This window comes from Urocitellus parryii, chromosome 3 (genome assembly GCF_045843805.1).
Source record: "Urocitellus parryii isolate mUroPar1 chromosome 3, mUroPar1.hap1, whole genome shotgun sequence".
NCBI classification, from domain to species: Eukaryota; Metazoa; Chordata; class Mammalia; order Rodentia; family Sciuridae; genus Urocitellus; species Urocitellus parryii.
Genome location: NC_135533.1, coordinates 4,902,051 through 4,922,325, shown reverse-complemented (window position 1 = coordinate 4,922,325; position 20,275 = coordinate 4,902,051). Strand labels below are relative to the sequence as shown.

The window sequence follows — 20,275 nt, the reverse complement described above, 5'->3', positions numbered from 1 at the left end:
GTCTTGCTGTGACCTGTATGCACCACAAATGTTTGAAACCACATATAAATGGCCCTGGTGATATGACATACCCAAGAGATATAGCCTCTGCCCAGATGACATAGCCTATCTGGGTCATCATAAAGGAAAAGGATAAATGTACTTGGTCTGAATTTAGAGGACAATTTTTTAAATCAACTGAATATTTAACTATCCACAAAGGATGGTCAATACTTTTGAATGCCATTGAGTTATGATTTCCTCCCCATAATTTCTTTATGGGGAGATGGGAACTTGGTTGATTCCACATCTTGATCGTGAACTTGGGAGTGCAGCTGTCTTCTCAATAATACTGGCTTCCTACTCTTTGGATATATCTCCCAAAGTGGGATAGCCACTCATCTGAAATAGTACAAATGTCTTTGCTACCCTTCTACTACCACTTATTATTTATTAAGAAAAAGCTGAAAGTTTAGAGAGATTTGTCTAAAAGAGAAGTAAACTTGGCAGATTTGGTATTTAAAATGTTAACCTATTTAGTAGGAAATTCAGTTCTAACAAAGAACCCCACTCTGTTGGAGAAGAAACCCTTTAACACTAGGAATGACTACCCTCCCCAAAGTCCAAGCTAATTTCCAGCCCTTATTGTAGTAACCACATTATTATTCCATTAAATAGAACTTGGATTTCAGGTTTGCCTTTATTTTAAAATTTTAATCTAAATTTTTTACATTGAAAATTAAAATTGTATACATCTATGATGCTTTGAAACATGCACACGCACATATTGTGGAAAGGCTAAATCAAGCTATTTGACACAGGTACTATCTCATACACTTTTTTTTTGAATGGGTAAACAAACACTTCAATTCTACTCTTTTAGCAGTTTTCAGGTCCACATTACATCAACTGTAGTCACCATGCTATTCAACAGCTCTCTTGAACTCATTCCTCCTGACAATTTGTAAACTTGACCAACATTTTCCCACCTCCCTCCTTTACCCCTCCCCAGCCTCCCCCTCACTCTCTGCCCCTGCGAGTTCCATCGCGTCACACAGGAGTGAGGTCATGTGGCATTTGTCTTTCTGTTCCTGGCTTCTTGTCACTTAACATAAGGTCCTCGACCAGGTTTCCTTCTTCACTGGAGCTGAATAGGATTCTGCTGCAGGCATATGCCACATTTTCGCCATTCCTTCATGGATGGGCACTTGGTTGATTCCACATCTTGATGGTGAACTTGGGAGTGCAGCTGTCTTCTCAGTACACTGACTTCCTTGAATATATCTCCCAAAGTGGGATAGCCAGGTCCTGCTGTTCTCCACAGTGACCGTGCCCTCTCCCAACAGTGGGCAAGTTTCTCTCTCTGTCAGACTTGTTAACGTTCATCTTTCTGATAACGACCATTTTAACATATATGAGGTGATTTCTCACTGTACTTTTATTGTGGGGGGTGGATACCGGGGACTGAACTCAGGGGCACTCGACCACTGAGCCCCACCCCCAGCCCTATTTTGTATTTTCTTTAGAGACAGGGTCTCCCTGAGCTGCTTACCACCTGGCTTTTGCTGAGGCTGGTTTTGAATTTGCGATCCTTTTGCCTCAGCCTCCCTGGGATGACAGGTGTGTGCCACCACACCCGGCCTCACTGTACTTCTAATTAGTTTTTCCCTGACAATTAGAGATGTCGAGCATTTTTTATATGCCCATTGACATTTGTCTGCCCTCTTTTAAAAATGTCCATCCAGACTTTTTGTCAGTTATTTAATCATCTCACTTGTTTTCTTATTGAGTTGTTTGAGCTCCTTGCATGATTTGGATTTTAGTTCCTTATCGGACATGTGATTTGAAAATATTTTCTCCTAACCTGTAGGTCATCTCTCCACCCTGTTGATTAATTTCTTTGCTGTACAGAAGATTTTTTAGTCTGATACCACCCCATCTGTTTATTTTTGTTTTCGTTGCGGTTCTTGCAGGGTCGTAGCTAAAGAAAAGCCCATGCCAATGTTGTCTCCTAGTCATTCTGTAGTTTAGGTCTTATGTTTAAGTGTTTGATCATTTTGAGTTATTTTTGTGTATGGTTTGAGATAAAGGTCTAATTCCATTCATGTGTGGATATCAGTTTTCCCAGTACGAATTATTATTAGAGAGACTGTACTTCCTCTGACACATTCTTGGCATCTTTCTTGAAAGTTCATTGAGCATAAATGCATTGATTTACTTTGGTATCTCTCTTCTGGTCCATTGGCCTGTGTGTCTGTTTTCATGACCCTGTGGTGCTATTTTGATTATTTTGGCTTCATAGCAGATTTGGAAATCAGGTGATGTGATGTCTTGACTTTATTCCTTAAACTCAAGATTGTTTTGGCTGTTTGAGATCTTTTGTGTTTGCACATAACATTTACAATTTTTTTTCTGTTTCTGTGAAAAATGTCTCTGAAATACTTAAAGAAATTGTGTTAACTCTATAGTCATTTCAGTAGCATAGATGATGATACTTCTAAGCCATGAACATGGGGTATCTTTTCATTTGTGTCTTCAATTTCTTTTATAAATGTCTTGTAATTTTCAATGCACAGATTTTTCATGTCCTTGGTTAAATTTTTTCCTTGGTGGTTGTTTTTTGTTTGTGTTCGTTGTTGTAAATAGAACTGTTTTTTTAATTTCTTTTTTGAATGGTTCATCGTCAGTGTATAGAGAAGCAACTTGATTTCTGTATGTTGGTTTTATATCCTACAACTTTATGAATTTATTAGTTCTAACAATTTTTTGGTGGAGTATTTAGAATTTTCTACACATAAGATCATACTGTCTACAAACAGAAACAATGTAATTTCTTCCTTTCTGCTTCTAATACCTTTTGTTAATTTATCTTGTATTGTTATTATTATTATGTTCAATAAAAGTGACAGGAATGAGCATCCTTATCTTGTTCCTGATCTTAGAGAAAAAGCTCTCAACTTCTTGCTGAGGGCTTGTGGAGGACGGATGTACATGCTTTCCACATACCTAACCTGCTGAGAGGCTCTTTAGTCAGAAAGGGATGTAGGATTCTGTCCAGTGCAGCTTCTGCCCCTCTCAGATGATCACATCACCTTTGTCCCTCATTCTGTAGATACGGTATTTCACACTTATGAATTTGCATGTGTTTGACCGTCTTTGTATCCCAGAAATAAATTCCACTCGAGCGTGGCAAGTGGGACATTGAATTTGTTTTGTTAGTATTTTATTGATGATCTTTACAAACTTTTGCAACTGTGTTCATCTGGAATATTAGCCAATAATTTTCTTTTATTGTTGTGTCCTTGTCTGGCTTTGATAACAGGGTAATGCTGGCCTTTTAAAATTAGTTTGGAAGTGTTCCCTCCTTTTCTTTTTTTTTTTTTAAGAGTTTGAGAAAGGTCATGCTCTTCAAATGTTTGGTAGAACATAAAACATTTGAGTATTAAGCCATCTGGTCCTGGGATTTTCTTCAACTGCAGAATTTTATTACTGATTCAATGTCCTCGTTATTGGTCTATTCAGATTTTCTTTCTTCTTGACTTAATCTTGGTAGCTTGTCTGTGTCTTGGAATTCACCCATTTCTTTTAGACTATCTAATTTGTTGACTGTAGTGTTCATGGTAGTTTCATGATTCTTTTTGTACTGTGTTGTCAACTTGAAGGTCTCCTTTTTGTTTCTTGATTCCACTTATTCGAGTCTACTCTTCTTTTTATTAGTGTACCTAAAAGTTTGTCAATTCTGTTTATTTTTTCAAAAAAAAAAACAGCTCTTGGGCTGAGGATGTGGCTCTGTGGTACAGCACTTGCCTAGCATGCATGGGGCCCTGGATTCCATCCCCAGCACCACAAAAACAACAAAACACCTCTTTGTTTTGTTCATCTTTTCTATTCTCTCCCAATCTCTATTTGAAGTATGCATGCTCTGGTCTTTATCATTTCCTTCCTTTTACTAATTGAACTTCATTTTCTCTTCTTTTCTTAGATTCTTGGGATTTAACATGACACTGTTCATTCAGAATCTTTCTTCCTTTTCATTATTAGGTAATAATCACCTTTGTGCACATATATATATGCTTGTGTTAACATTTATGGAGGAAAGACGTCGGAAATTGCTCATCCCTGGGGTCATTCTTCTTCGCTGTGAGAAGTATTCACATAGGGGTGCACTACGATTTGCTTATTGCTCTACTTACCTGTTGATAAGCCATTGGATTGTTGCCAGTTTTCGTCTGTTAGAAACAATGCTGGTTTGAACATTCTTAGACAAGTTTGGTGTAGTGAGATGATTTTTTTCCCTCTTGGGTAAGTACTTGGAAATGCAAAGGCTGGATCTTATGGTATGTGCTTGATCTGGTCCCAGCGCAGGCATATCCTGTGCCTTTTCCTCAGAACACTGGCAGTTCCAGTGTCTGCCTCCTGAGGAATGGTGTTGAGCATCTTTTCATCCGTTCACTTGCCATCTGTGTGTCTCCTTTGTTGAAGTTCAAGTATCTTTGTCCATTTTTAAATTGTGTCATTTGCTTTCTGATTCTTGGGTTTGGGGAGTTCTTTATGGATTCCAGATGGAGGGCCTCTCTCCTCGGCTTGCAGATGGTCATCTTTGGCCTCTGTCTACTCACAGTGTCTCCCCTCTGCATGTGAGTCCCTGTATCCAAATCTCCGCTCTGTATAAGGACATGGCCACCTTGCACTGGGGCCCACCCACCCAGTGCCCCATCTTACTAATTACCTATGGGATAACCCCGTCTCCCAGTCAGGCCATGTTCTGATGACCTGGGGATGGGGACTTCAACAGGGCTGGGGGCAGGGACTCACTTCAACCATAGGGTCCATCTTTAAGTGCACCGTGTGGATCTCAGTGATAGGCTAACAGCAGATGGGCCCACCAGGATGACCAAACACAGGCTTTGTCCAAATTACTTTACCCTGAATTTATTCAGATCAAAAAAGTTTTCTGGAAAGAAATATCACAGCAAAGTTTGTTGATTAATTTTAAAGAAGCGTGTGCGCTTAATCACACACACACACACACACACCAGGCTCTCCTGGAGGCCTGTCACCTGTCCTCATATGACAGGATTCAGGCTCCTTCACCATCATCCCACCGGAGGGACAGAGCTCAGCTTTGCTTAAACTGACACATGAGACTGCAGATGCCACCACCCTGATTCTTGGTAAGAACCTCCCATGAATTCAGCTTGGCTTCACGGCCTCATCCTCTCTCCCTCCCGCTCTCCCCGCTTCTTCTTCTCATCACTCAGTAACCCGACTGCAGCTTAGGCCTTTGGGTTCTTCTGCATGCTCCCCAAAGCCACGTCTCCTCAATGCTTCAGCCGAGTGTGGGGAGGACTTGCTGGCTCTTCCTCTCTGCGGGGGCCTTTCCTGGCCTCTGTTGTCTCGTGGAGTCTCCATCCCCTGAGCGCGTCTCCAGCCTCCCTTCAGCAAGCACACCTTGCCCATCTCCACCTGGTCCAGATGAGGCCTCTCCTCCGGTGGTGCCTTCAGGGCTTGACTGTCCTGGAGGCACCGTCCAGGGCTCCTGGAGCTTTGCTCCTCAAGGCCTCCTTTCCCGATTGTCCCCAGGAAGCATGGACCTCTTCACAAGGTTGCTGGGAGGACGACGATTTTCTATTTGATCCCACTGGCTGCCCCCAGTTGATCAGTTCAGGGCTGGCCCCTGAGCCAGGCGGAGCCCGTGACCCCTTGTCCTGTAAAGTTGGATCTTGCTAAAGAAAAGTCTCTTATTTACCCTCGGTGCTGGCCTATGAGCTGGTGCCAAGCGCATCTCTCACTCTGTGGAGTTGAACAGGTGGAAACACACCCCACTGCAGAGGAGAATCACAGTCACAGAAGGAACATTGCACAAGCACATCTTTCACTTACTGAACCTCCCTTTGATGGAGAGTATGTTGCTTTTCCTTATCATTATTAGTCTCAGATGTAAAGACAAGAGTGGAGAGGGAAGGCCTGTCCAGACGGGCCTCTAGTGTTAGTTCTTTGAGGCTCCAGCTGCCTTCCTATGACTGGGTCCCGTACAACGTACCTCCTTAGCTAACTTAAGCTCCACTGGATTTCTGTAACTTACAACCAAAATATTTCAAAATATAACCAAATAGTAATATAACCATCCAAACAAAAATAGTCAATAACGCACATTTACTCGAGTTCTGTTTTCCCCTCATTTGCACAAGATAAAATAAAACCTTTTTGTCAAATACTTAGAAGAAATTCAGTTACACCATAATCTACTGCACTTTTTGCTACACCAGACAACAATGTTGAATGAGTTTTCTTTGAAGATAGTCTAAATAAACTCATACATGCGTATGAGTTCAATGATTCATTTTTACAATTAAAGCTAAAATGAGGATATAATTTGTGCTTATATTTAGAGTAGAACTAAGATCATCAAAACAGTGTCAGAGCAATCATGGGGAAATGATCCCCAAAACTTAGTACGATGTAAGAAGTCAAGGGAAGGTTTGGATCTTAATTTTTGCACTTGGAGATTACTGTCGTCCTATTGTCATAATCATCAATAAAGGAGTAAAGGGTGGTGGTTGGAAATGGGGAAGGGTGTCTGAAGGAGGCCCCAAAGCATTTGCGCCTTTTGGGTGAGTCACTTTCTCCCTATTATTTATTCCTTCAGATGTCTGGGGAAACAATACCCAATGAACCTGCCCACTGCCAGCATCGTCATTTGCTTCTATAATGAGGAGTTTCACGTCTTGTTCCGGACAGTGTCCAGTGTCATATATCTCACCCCATCCCACCTCCTGGAGGAGATTATTTTGGTGGACGACCATAGCGAGTATGGTAAGATGGACGTGGGTTGTCTGACCTGCCGTGAAGGTGCAGCCTCCCTCGGGCACTTGAGTGATTCACCCAGCAATGCTCTTGGCGGGTGCCGAGGCAGGCACTGTGCCGGGTGCCATCAGTGCATATGGTGGATCTGGAGGACCTGGCCCCTGTCCTGATGGGCTTCCCCAGAGCCTGCATGGGAGCACCAGCAACATTGCCAACATGAAACAGGCTAGGCGGGAAGTCCACCCGCCCCACTGAGTCTGACCTGCTGTGGTGCACTCCGTCCCCTTCATAAGAAACTAGAGGGGTCACTGCTGAGGGCCAAGACCTGGGGGTGCTGCCAGACCAGACACCTTTACTCCTCCTCAACCTGGGCTTTGGACTCCAGTAAAACCTCAAACACAGGGCCCAGGGCCTGGGTCCCGATGGAGCTCAGGACTGAGACACCCTACCTTGACTTCACAATGGCTGCGTCACAGGTGGTCGGGCAGTGTGCTGAACTAAAGCCTGTCTGATTCCCATGGACGCTGCCAATGGATACCCCCCCACCTTTCCTATCACCTTGTCCAACCAACCACATGACTGTCTTCTGAAATGTCCAAGCCCTAGCCACTTGGGGTCAGTGATTATGCTGCCAGTTTTGTGCTTTTCCGCCCCAAGTCTGGGCTCGCAGAGCCCCCTGTGCCCTGGGTGCTAGAGAGTTTTGCAGAGAGCTAAACTGAGATGCCTCTGACAGGGCCCTGGCCATCTTTAGAGAGAGGAGGGACACACTGCCTTCGCCACGGTCACTGAACCTGCTCCCACTGATCCCAGCTCTACATCCATGCTCCGAACTGAGGAATCTAGTGCTCTACCACACCTGTGTCCACCCATCCCTCCGGAGCTTCTGCTCACGTCACCATGCTAGCCTCTAACATTGAGTGACTTCTAGGTGCCAGGTTCTGTGCGGGGCGATCTCTTCCTCTCACTAGAGGAACGTGGTGGGCATCCCTTCTCACAGATGAGCAAACTGGGACTGGAGTGTGTTGGCAACTTGCCCAAGAGTCACCACAGGGTGAGAAGCCTAGCTGATCACGGTACAATCTGGTCGATGAGTAGCTAAGTGCCATAACTCATACTTTTTCTGTTAAAATTTTAATAGTGATTGATTAAAGTGGAGGTGTTTTATTGGTGATTTTGATGATGAATCACTTGTCTTTCTCTCCCTTACAGAAGACAAAATTTTAAAGTCAAAACTTTTGTGGAATAGTACTGTTTTTAGGAACCCATCCATAATGATGATAATCATTGCTTTAATTTCTACAGTTGCTGTTTATAAATTGTCAGGTGTTGGATATTTTTCTAGATGATTTGAAAGAAAAACTAGACGGCTACCTGGAAACTTTTCGGGGGAAGATCAAACTAATTAGAAACAAGGAGAGAGAGGGGCTGATTCGATCCAGAATGATTGGAGCAGGACATGCTTCAGGTATGGACATCCCTCGGGACACGAGCCACAGTGTGCCTTGCAGCTCCCTCTCTCTGTCAGCAGGTTCAAGCCTTAGACCCTCTGTTGGCTCTGAAAGTGTTCTGCTTCCAAATGTTATGTTATTTCAAATGGAAGATATTCTTTTGCAAAAGCCTGAATGCCAGGCCCTGTTACTGACCCAGTTCCCCTGGGTACAAATTCTGAGTCTTTTCGGTGTGGGCCACCCAGTGGGAAAACACCTCTACAGGGTTTAGGTTTCTGGCCTGGCACATGTGCAGGAGGAGAGGGATGGACGGAGGTTGGCACTGAAGAGCTTGGGATTGCAGTGTGGCTCTCAGAGATAGGGCTAATGGGTTGGTTGCCTTGAAGGATCCTGAATGGCCGGAATGACCCGTCTCTGGGTCCCCTTCCTATACACGCACACATGCGTACACACACACACACACACACACACACACACACATACACACACACTGTGCTCAGTCACTCTGGGAATGCCCTGAGGGGAACGTGACCTTGACTGAACCGCCGTAGACCCCAAAGCTTGGGCAACATGGAGGTGTCCAATCTACGCGTCCAACAGGTTCTCCTGAAGGGTGATCTGAGCAACACAGTCCCAGGGCCAATGAGAGAGGTTCCAGATCCAGGTAGGGGAACCAGACATGGACCAGTGATCAGAGATGAGCCCCTCACCCGCAGCAGGTCATCACAAAACACTCGGTCGCCATGGTCGGCCAAGGGCATCAGCCACCAACACTGCTGGGCAGCTGAGCCTGGCGAGATCCGAGCACCTCCCCAGAGGCTCCTCCTCCTCAAGCTTCCCGCCAAACCTGCCTGATCACAGGGTGTTTGTAGAACATGAAACGAGAAAAGAAGAGAGGTCCCTTTTAAGGACATTTTATCAGTCCACACTGCAATTGGATGTCCCTGCTCCCTAGCAGGAAGTACCTTCTTGTTGAATGAAAGGCCAAATAAAAGTAAATTTTGATTCTCTTTTTTTAATTCTCTTTTTCTAAGTTGGACTGATCAGGGGAGATGTTCTCTTAACTACAAAGATAATACATACTCATTATTCAAAACTCAATACAAACCACCAACACAATGTAGTCCGTTTGAGTGTCAAAACCAACTTTATACAGTTGTCACCCTTAATCCACAAGACAGTTCAAGACTCCCAGTGACCTGAATCTACACATAGTACTGAACCGTATGCATTCATAAGGACTGTGTTTCCAGGGTTCATCTGTCTTTCGCTACCTTTGTGCTCTGAGGCTCATTAAATAAAATAAGGTTTCCCTGAACACAAGTTCTGTGACACCACAACTATCATCTGAAACCCAAGAAAGCTACTCCTAACTTGCAGATGTCATGTACAGCATGAATACACTGCACAAAGGGATGTTATGTGCTGGGTGGGCAGAAAGGGGTAGGTGAGATTTCTTCACCCTCCTAGGAGTAGTGTGCCATTGAAAACTTATGAATTGTTTATTTCTGCAATTTTCCAGTTAGTATTTTCACACTGTAGTTGACAACAGGTAACGAAAACACAAACTGAACCTCAGATCAGAGGGGAACACTGTCTGAAAGAGCAAACCCCCATTCCTCTCTGTCCTCCTTACTCCAGTTTCTTTTTCTTCATACTGTTTATTGCTATTGTTAGACCAGGACGCAAGAAAAGACCACTGACTCCAATTAAAATCAAATTAAAGCAAGCTTATTATTTCGACCGGCCCGGCTGCCTTTCCCTCCCAAAACGGCGGGAACAAGACAGCCCTGAGGCTTCTTTGTGGCCCAGTTTTATAGCCCAAAAGTTACACAAAGGGGGGTTACAGATAACAACACTCTGAGGAGCATAACACAAGTTTACATTTTTGCTGGCCCCGGCATCAGAATTTATGGAGATCTTAGAGACTCAGAGAGGGTCATTGTCCGGCCAGGGAAGGCCAGAATTTATGAGGCGTCACTAAGGTTTAGGAAAGGGTTGTTATATGGTCAGGGAAAACAGGACCTGGGTGAGTTCAGGGCACGGGCAGGCATTCCAAGTAGGTTCAGAATTTGCAGTAATTTGTAGTAAAGCCGAAATTATCTTTTCATGGTTTTATGGCGAGATGCCCAATTTTAAGAAAGGTTGGGTCTATCACTATCTGTCCCTTTGTGGGGGTCAGTTTGCTGGCCAGTTGCCCATAGATTACAGGAGATGGGATGGACACTGTTGTGACGAACTATGACCTGAAATGCAGGTAGCTTACTCCACCAAGGAGAACGAGGAAGGTTTGTATGGATTTTGCAAAGTGAAGAAGAAGTAAGAAAGGGAATGTTATGATCAGATGGATTGTAAATACCTAAAGGAAAGATTATTTTGTTCCCCCCCCCCCCACACACACACACACACCACCCATGGGAACAGAGACTCCGTGGTTTGGTAACTAGGAAATGCCAGTAACCAAATGCAATGTGTTCACACTTGGGTGAGTGCAAAGCCAGACAGCAGTGCTTCCTCAAACAAAGGAAGCAAGGGAATTTTACTCACCCTGCAGTGGCGCCCCAGGTGTAAGCAGGGATTGCCACAGGCACAGCACCTGGCAGATGGGATTGCCTCTGAGGTGGGGAATTTGGCATTACATTGAGGTTATAATGGGCAGAGTTCACTCTAGGTCACCTAGAAGGGAAGCCAGGCAGTTCTGTCTGGTTTAAGTTGGTCCCTGTGGCTTTCTCTGGAGGGCCTTATCTGCAGGACAACTGCAAGGACTGCTAGCAGTCAACACCTCCTTCCCAAAAGCACAGTGTTGGGCCACAGCAGCTGACATTGCCCCTAGGTGTGGGCTTAACCCAGGTAGGAGAGGGAAGAACTTTCTATGGCCAGCATGCCTGGGGAGCAGTAGCTTCTACAGAGATGGTCTTCACCCAAAACAAGATTGTAAGAGAATTTGATGAAAAATCAATGTGGAAAGGAAAAGAGGGCTGTCCATAGGAAGAAAAACCTGGGGAAATAAGTAGCTGAAATTGGAAGTCCCTCCTGCCTGGAATGTGTAGAATGTATTTTATGACACAGAGCTGGCTTCAGGCCCGGCCACTCCCATGTTGTCTAAGCAGAACAGACTCTCATTAAAACTTGCACTCAGGCCTGTGATGTGGCTCAGAAACAGAGTGCTGGCCTAGGAGGTATCAGACTCCAGGTTCCATCCCCTGTACCACAATAAATAACGCCACGGTGAGGCTCCGAGTTAAGACAAAACAAAACTTGACCTCAGAGTAAAAAGCTTTATGCACCTTTGCATCACAACCACCAAACAGACGTCTGAGAAGGTATCATCTCAGGTAGAATTTGCTAAATTAAGTGGGTCAGTGAAGGCCAAACTAAAATGACTTTTAAAAATTGAAGCCCAGCTCAGTTCCACCTGCTTCTTTAGGGTTTTTCCCAAACCAGCCTCTAGCCCAGTCCGCCAGCTTCCTCTGAACACCCCAGCTCATGGTGTCCCGCCTTTTCGGACATGATAAAGTACGCGTTTCCTGTTTCCTCCAGGGCCAACACGGGGGAATGTTCTGCAGGTCCTCTCTGCATCCTGTTTGGGTTTGGTTGTCCTGAGTCTTGCCCAGGTGGATTAGCGTCAGTCTGTTCTTGCCTCCCCAGGGGACGTTCTGGTGTTCTTGGATAGCCACTGCGAGGTCAACAGAGTCTGGCTGGAGCCCCTGCTGCAGGCCATCTCCAAGAACCCCAAGATGGTAGTGTGCCCTCTGATAGACGTCATTGACGAGATGACCTTTGAATATAAGGCCTCTCCTCTTGTAAGGGGCATTTTTGACTGGAACCTGCAATTTAAATGGGATAAAGTTTTCTCTTATGAGGTAGAAGGACCAGACGGACCAAGTAAACCAATCCGGTGAGATTTCTTATGGTTAAGGGGAAACGGCATATGTATATTGGGATCTGAGAAAGAAATTTTCCAATATTCCCTAGATTTCTGGGACTTAATGAAGGTCTGCTTTGTTGCTTGTTTCTTAAACTCCTGAGTGCCAGATTTTGGTAGATGTTAAGTTTCTAAACAATTGAAAATGTGAATCCCAGTTTGGAAAACCACCACGGTTAGTAAGTATGCCTCTGATCCCTGATTCCCCTCTTTAGAACTCGGGCTTCGTCAGGAGCAACCTGGGTGCTGATCCAGGAACAAAAGGCCAAGTTAGCCCAGAGGAAAATGCACATATCAAACATTATCCAAGTGTTTTCACATGAGATTTCATTGGCTGAGATGAGCCTGGTTTTCCTAGCTTGTTCACTGTGGAAAATATATTTTAAAATGGAAGAGCAGCTGAATTTGCTAATAATTCTCACTTGGTTGTTTTGAATGCTGGGGCTTCTGGCTGCATTTACGAGGTCAGTCCTGAAGAGCTTCATTACTGATACCTTGGTGCCAGACTCATCCCTCGTCACAAATCACATGAAGGTTCCAACTCTGTAGGCCAGCGAGTCCTTACCTGCACCTCTCTTCTAATTCAGTTACAGCAAGTCACCAAGCCTCTCCACCTCGGATTCCTTCCCTGTAACATCTGGAGACTAATACTTCACGGGGTTATTAGGAGACGTAGGTGTGTATACAAAAGTCAGCTATGTTACATTGTCAGCTAAGATGGCAACCTTGGTATCTCTCAGGCTCCCATCTCTGACTACGGGACACGGTATCCTTCTCTTGGACCACCCAGCGTCTTCCTGGCCTGGCTTTTCTGCTCTGCTTCTTGGGCACCATCCAGAACGCCAGCCTTTTGATTTCTCCTTTATCCCCTCAGCATTTTCTTCCTTCTCATGTGTCCCGGATTTTCTGATCTATGCATTTGCTTCTCTTGCCTGCACCACGGTGGCTGAGCCACTTTACTTCTGCCACAAGCTCTGCCCATCTCCGACACAGGACCAACCCCATCCTCTGTTCCCTTTGTTCTTCTGTGTGACCTGACATATTCTGCCAAAAACTTAAAAGATGTGCCCCAACCCTAACCCATGCTGATGCCCGCCCTGCTGCTCTGGAGAGCCTTATTCACTCATTTTTCCTCAGTGGCTAGAAAAAAAATCTTGATTTCTTTCCTTAGTCCACCTACCTGCCAACCTGAACACCCTACCCTTGATGAGCAACCTTACCTCTGACTTAAACGATGAAACCAAGACTAAAAAAAAAAAACTGAAAGGAGCCAGGTGCACTGGCTCACCTTTGTAATCCCAGCGACTTGGAAGGCTAAGGCAAGAGGATGGCAACTTTGAAGCCAGCCTCAGCAATTTAACCAGGCCCTGTCTCCAGAGTGCTGCTGAGGATGTGCAGAAACTTGATATAGGTTATGTAAAACAGTATGGTGATCCCTCAAAAATAGACCCCTCTACTGGCTATAGACTCAAAGGAAATCATATGGGTACACTGAAGAGACATCTGCACTACTCCCAACAGCCAAGAATCAATCTAAATGGCCATTGATAGATGGGTGGATAAAGAAAATGTGGTACAATGGAATATTATTCAGCCATAAAAAAGGTGAAATGCTCATTTGCAACCATGTGGTTAGACCCCGAGGATATTGTACCAAGGGAAATGAGCTAGATGCGGAAACACAAGTGCCATAGGACCTCACAGGGACCTAAAAAACACAGATCTCAAGGAAGTGAAGAGTCCAACAGTGAACCCCAGAAGCCAGGGAGGGAATGGGGAAGGCAGGAGAAGGGGGGTTCAGCCAACAGGGCAGAGCCGCAGTCAGGAGGAGTAAGTTTGGGGTTCTATTGTCGGGCAAGGCAGGGAACTGTAGTTCAGAATAATGTACAGCATGTTCCAGAATAGCTAGAAGAAAGAATTCCAAATGTCTCGCCATAAAGTCATGATACTGCTTGTGATAATGGACACACTCACTGCCTTGACCTGAACATTGCACAGTTCATACAGGCAGAACACACTAGTGTGCCCCCAAAGTGTAGACAGTTCCTACAGCTCAACTACAAATGAAACACATACGAAGAATACGAAGTTCACATAATTTGGTGAGAGCTAAGTCAATGTCATTGACTACTTTTAAGTAACTGTAGTTTTAACTTAGTAATTTCACACACTTAGCTGGATGTTAAGATAATGTTAGTATTGATACAGTTGCTTCCTAGTTTCTAACTAAGTGACACTAATATTCAATATAATTTTTAGGAAAACTCATGATTACTATCTTTTTTTATTCTTCCCAGGTCACCTGCCATGGCTGGAGGGCTTTTTGCTATAAATCGGCATTATTTTTACGAAATTGGACAGTATGACAAGGGCATGAATTTTTGGGGAGGAGAAAATGTGGAGATTTCACTAAGGGTAATTTGAACTTTTTTAAAAAAAAATAGTTACCTTTTTATAGAGAGAGCAAAATTTGACTTTTAGTCATGTAAATGATGTGGTAATTATGTTCAATTTTCCTCCCTGAGCAGCCAGGCCCCCTCCAGCGTCACAGGCAAACAACAATGAATGAGGCTCTTTGCAAAAACTGAAAACATTCAATATTAAACCCTCTCCCCGTACGTTGTGTTATTCTGAATGGATGGTACAGCAAGTTGATCTACTTTTAACCTGCAGGTTCTCTTTCCATTGTCTTGGAGTTGCATTCTTTTTCTGTTTAAGATGATATCTCATCCCCCTTTTCCTTCGTTCTTTCAGCTGGTCATTTTTTTTTTTTTTATTTCTTTCAAGCACAGATTTCTTTCCTAAATCTTCAGGTCCCTGATTGTGCACCTAGGAATCTGTACAGCAGTTTCTTTTCCTCCAAGCCTCTGCTTAGCGGAATCTCGTTGTTTTCATGGCTCCTCCCCCAACCTCCCCTTGTGTTTCCTGCTGGTCCTGGCAGGATTTTATAACACCCAAACCTTTGGCACCTTTTATTCTGTTTGGACAACTATTCCTCGTATTACTATATTGCTCTCCTAGAATACTGTAGAAGGAATTTCTCCCTTTCAGCACCTAATAATGTATAAGCTCATCCTGGGTCTCAGAATAAAATCATTTTTGTGAATGACACAAGCATATTTGAAAAGTAAGAGTATTCCACTCCCTGCAGGTAGCAAACGACAGCTGATATACTATTCAAAGGTATTAATTATCCCTGTCCCAATACTTTCAACCACTCCATTCCCCATGGCCCCTCCGTATCTTTTAAGCATGCTGGGGGGGTCTCTTGTCAAAAACAAAATGTAAGTTAATAAATAGCTGTAGAACTCAGCACTAGCAGCTGCCTCTGACCTTGTCTGTCCTGGGAATCATCTGTGCATTTGCACAAACATCTTCATCTCTCATTTGCTCTTCAGGCTAATTAGACAACATCCTGTGACATCATTTCAGGAACTGTCACTGGTCCCTGGTGGTTTGCTTTGGTCTTACATCCAGTGGATGTCACAGCAGCATTGATCCCAGAGACCAGTCTCTTTCAGAAGCCTTTTTGGATTTTAGAGCCAGGATCCAGGTCCCCTCCACTGCTCAGTGGCTCTCCGTTTCCTTCACAGGAACTCCTGCTGCTGCTTGTGAGCAGGTTTCTTTCCTAAATCTTCAGACTTCTCATCCCAGGTGCCCTTTGAGACTTGGCTGGCATTCAGCCACCCTGCACCTGGAAAGTCATGCTGGTGGTCAGCATAGTGCACCCTCTCTTCATCTGGGTGAGAGAACCTCCACTCTGAGCCACCTGAACCTCCCATCTGAATCCCAGTCTCTAGGCCAGGCACTATGGCCCCTGCCACAGTCCAGTAACTAAAGGAACAGCAACTGCTGGCTGTACTGGGCGCTGCTTTCTGGGTCTGTGAGATCTGACCATTGTTCTGGGAGTAGCAGGGGTTCAGGGCATGTTCTTGTCCTACTGAATGGATGGAACCAAACCACATGGAATAACCAAGCTTCCCCATGAGCTACCTGGGCCTGCATTTCCCTGGCTGAAGGATGTCAAACAAAGGAGTCCAGCATCACTGTGTCAGGGAAATGGCCGGTCCAGAGGTGAGGGAGGGGAGTGAGCCGCCGATGTTTACTGAATGAGATTTCCATCTGCCACTGTTTCTAGAATGAACAGCTAAATGGAAAGAGAAATAAGTAAACAAATAAAGCTGGCATTAGTAGAAAAATGCTGTATTGTGTATCAGTGGTTTTGCTGCGTAACAAATATCCCAAAGCACAGTGGCTTGAAACAGCAATCAATTGCTTTTTCCCTCCCAGCTCATCTGCTAGAGTGGTTCTGGTATTAGCCAAATGGCTGGTTTCTGGTGGTGTTGCTTCCACTTCTGTGGCCACCTGGAGGCTCAGCCAGTGCTGGGTTGGCTGGGATGGCTGCGATTCTATGCTGGGAATTGGCTCAGGAGGTCTCTATGGGCCCAGTGATTGGCATTTCTACCAAGTTTCCAAGTGATGCTGATACTGGTGACCTGAGGACCACGTGAGAGCCATTAAATTCCAGTCAGCAGAATTGCCATAGCAGATACTCTGCCAGACGTACAGATGATATGCACAAAATTTATATCAGAAGCCCATTCTTTGTGGTCTATTTTTTCAATAATGAAATTGGGAACCACCCAAATGCTCAAATAGTATGACTTTTCAAATAATTTTGCATAACATCAAATGAAAAAAGCCAGTTATCTTCATGTTGTGTGTGTTTGTTTCAGTACACGTCCTGGGTTATGTTTTTTGGTTTGGTGTGGTTTGGTGACAGCGTTGAAACCCAGGAGCGCTTAACCACTAAGCCACACTCCACCTTTTCATTCTTTTCTTCCTATTTTAGTTTTAAGACAGGGCCTCAGTCTGTGGTCTAGCTCAGAATGTCAGGATGAGGAGTGAATTTTGTTTTCTTATGTGTGCTTTTTATATTCATTTTCAATGACTTTATCTTACTTTCATGTAGTGAATCATTAAAAATACATGTCATAGGTGGTAGATACAAAAAAGGATGGATTATTAACTTTTCAGTCAGGACTGGCATTTCTCTTGTCTCTTGCTTGCATCTAATAATATTTAGGATGAGAAAGGAGGGCTGCTTGGCATCCAGAGTGCTGGCTCTTAGCCAGACTTCATAAATTTGAATACTGTCTGTGCCCCTTAACGGTTCCACGTTGTGCAAACTGCTTAACAATCCATATGTGCGTTTCCTCACCTATAGAATGGGGATAATTAGAGTATCTTCATTATAAGGCTGTTGAAAGAATTAAGTGAAATAAGGAACAATAAATATTATGATTTATGTTTGTGAAACAACAACAACAACAGAAACTTCAGCAGTGGCCTATTCCTAGCAAAAATATCTGAATATGGTTTTTGTTTTTCTTTTGTCTAGATCTGGATGTGTGGAGGCCAACTGTATATAATTCCCTGCTCTCGAGTTGGAGACGTTGTTAGGAACCATTTAAAAAGAGATCCTGACTTGGAGAGAGCTGTGATAGAGAACTACCTCCGAGTGGTGCACGTTTGGATGGATGAGCACAAGGTGAGGAGCACCTGCCACAGGGAGGGACACACCAGGCCCAGGGCAGGGCTTCTTGGGAAGAAGCCTTCTGTTGCTCCCAGATCCGAATGTTCTCCTTTTCTGTTTTCCGTAACTTAGCGGTGCCCCCTTCAACACTCTTCCACCCATCTCCAGTCCCGTTCTCAGTTAATTCTATGCTGCTAGATTTGCACCTCATTTTTAAAAATTTTAATTTCTAGGGACACTAGAGTTTTTCAGAAGTAAATCAACCAACATACATAAGAAATTCTTTTTTTTAAGAGAGAGAGAGAGAGAGAGAAAATTTTTTAATATTTATTTTCTAGTTTTCGGCGGACACAACATCTTTGTTGGTATGTGGTGCTGAGGATCGAACCGGGTCGCACGCATGCCAGGCGAGCACGCTACCGCTTGAGCCACATCCCCAGCCCGATTGCATACTTTTTTAATTTGAGAGGTTAAAAAATGATGTTCCATCATGTTAAATTGCATTCACTTAGTTATGAAAGATTCTGAGATTATTTTCACCCTGGGGAAATAGGCTATGATGGCCAGGACTCGACCATCATTGGGTGTGGTCAAGAAATGCAGAGGAACATCCAACATGGTACACATGGCTCACCAACATGGATGAGTGGGACCCTCTCAACACTAGTTCCAGGCATTAGCATAACATAAATGAAAATGCAGCAGTTCTGCTTCCAAAGAGGCTTGGGTCTATTTAGGACGCATCCTTCAATATGGGACTGATGATGTCCATTAGGCATTCACCCTAAAATACAAAATAGTGACCAGTTGTGATAATGAAGACCAATGCAGACGTGCATTTGCTATGTGCCAGCCTCCTCTCCCAGGGGTTTTGCATGTATGAAGCTCTGAGTCCTCCCAACAACCTCTCAGGGGTGCAAAAAACTCACCCAAGGGGCTGGGGATGTGGCTCAAGCGGTAGCGCGCTCGCCTGGCATGCGTGCGGCCCGGGTTCGACCCTCAGCACCACATACCAACAAAGATGTTGTGTCCGCCGAGAACTAAAAAATAAATATTAAAAAAAAAAAATTCTCTCTCTCTCTCTCTCTCTCTCTCTCTCTCTCTCTCTCTCTCCCTCTCACTCTCTCTTAAAAAAAAAAAAAAAAAGAAGAATAAAATGATGTCTTTTAAAAAAAAAAAAAAAAAAAAACTCACCCAAGATCACAGGTAATTAATGGCAGAGTCAGGATTGGAACCCAGGCTGGCTCCCCTGAGAGTCCATTCTCCCTTAATAACCACCATCCCCATCCTGAAGAGAGACAGAAGTATCCATTGAGACCTGGAAGTGACAGGTTTTGTCCTGGAAGGAGAAAGGGGGCACTGCAGTGGGCAGCTGGGGATCTTTGGCTCCTGAGAAGTAGGCCCAGTTTCCTGAATCCTGAACCATGGCATATCCTGAGCCTCTGAGCTGGTGAGTCATTTAAGGTCCCATGCTGTATCTCTGCTTTGTTCCCTAGACAGAGGGAAGGTTGGTTGGTTTGCTTTGTTTAGTTCAGATGTTGAAAATATATGCTGCTCGATTTGATATGATCTGAGTTTGTTTGTTTGGCTTAATGAAATTATTCTTTCTGTTTATTTAGGCACATTTTTTAAATCGGAGACCTGCTTTGAAATTTAAGTCCTATGGAAACGTTAGTGAACGTGTGAAATTAAGAAAACAATTGAAGTGCAAGTCATTCCAGTGGTATTTGGATACCATCTTCCCAGAGTTGGAGGTATCTGTGAACTTCTGGTGAAAGATCATCTAATCATTTTCCTTAACTAAGAATTAAAAAGATCCCTAGCCTTACCACATAGTGGCATTGGAGGACAAGTCTGGAAGCTCATGGAAAAAGGTGTAATAAGATTCACAGTCAGAGTTGCCTCCATCAAGAGCTATTATTTATATCCCCCGCCCCCCCCACCCCGCTTTTTTTGTACCAAGGATTGAACCCAGGGTGCTTAACCACTGAGCCATATCCCTACCACATTCCCTGCTTTTGTGGTTTATTTTGAGACAAAGGGTCTCTAAGTTGCTTAGGGCCTCATTAGGTTGCTGAGGCTAGCTTTGAACTTGCGATCAGCCTTCTGGGCTGCTGGGGTTATAGGTGTGTGCCACCATGCCCAGCTGTTTCCCCCCTTTAATGACAATTCCTAAGCCTTCATTGTACATCTGCTGCTGAATTTCCAGGTTGGCAGGACCTTGAGCATTAGTGGTGTAAGCTATCACAGAGTTAGGACTCCAGCGTACCTTGCTGGGATAAAGTGCAGTGTTGTCAATTATTTGGTAAACTCACTTAGTCCTGGTGGCCTCCAGGGACCTTGCCTGCTTTTGGAGCCTTTGCCAACCTGATTGTCACTCCAAACAGATGAGCTAATGTGGTTGCCTCAGGGAGACATTCATAGAGAGCTGTGCCTGGTCCATACCAACTGGGACTGAGCTGGGCCAAGCTCCTTCCTTTGCCTCCAGCACAGGTTCTGGGGCTGACAGCTTGGTTGGGTTCCTGCACTTCTGATGTCCAGTCCACTTGCCTGGGCGTCTCAGTTCAGTTCTCCGAATTG

At 44.3% G+C, this 20,275-nt stretch overlaps 1 protein-coding gene across 1 annotated transcript in view; it reads left to right on the top strand.

The window, feature by feature from the left end:
• Galntl5 (polypeptide N-acetylgalactosaminyltransferase like 5) overlaps positions 1 to 19,470 on the top strand; it is a 41,105-nt gene extending 21,635 nt beyond the window's left edge. Inside the window, exons 3-8 of the mRNA XM_077795881.1 lie at positions 6,629 to 6,795; positions 8,129 to 8,251; positions 11,883 to 12,132; positions 14,457 to 14,574; positions 17,561 to 17,710; positions 19,315 to 19,470. Coding sequence (XP_077652007.1) covers positions 6,629 to 6,795; positions 8,129 to 8,251; positions 11,883 to 12,132; positions 14,457 to 14,574; positions 17,561 to 17,710; positions 19,315 to 19,470 — 964 coding nt within the window. The remainder of the gene's footprint in view (positions 1 to 6,628; positions 6,796 to 8,128; positions 8,252 to 11,882; positions 12,133 to 14,456; positions 14,575 to 17,560; positions 17,711 to 19,314) is intronic.
• The last annotated feature ends 805 nt before the right edge of the window (positions 19,471 to 20,275 follow it).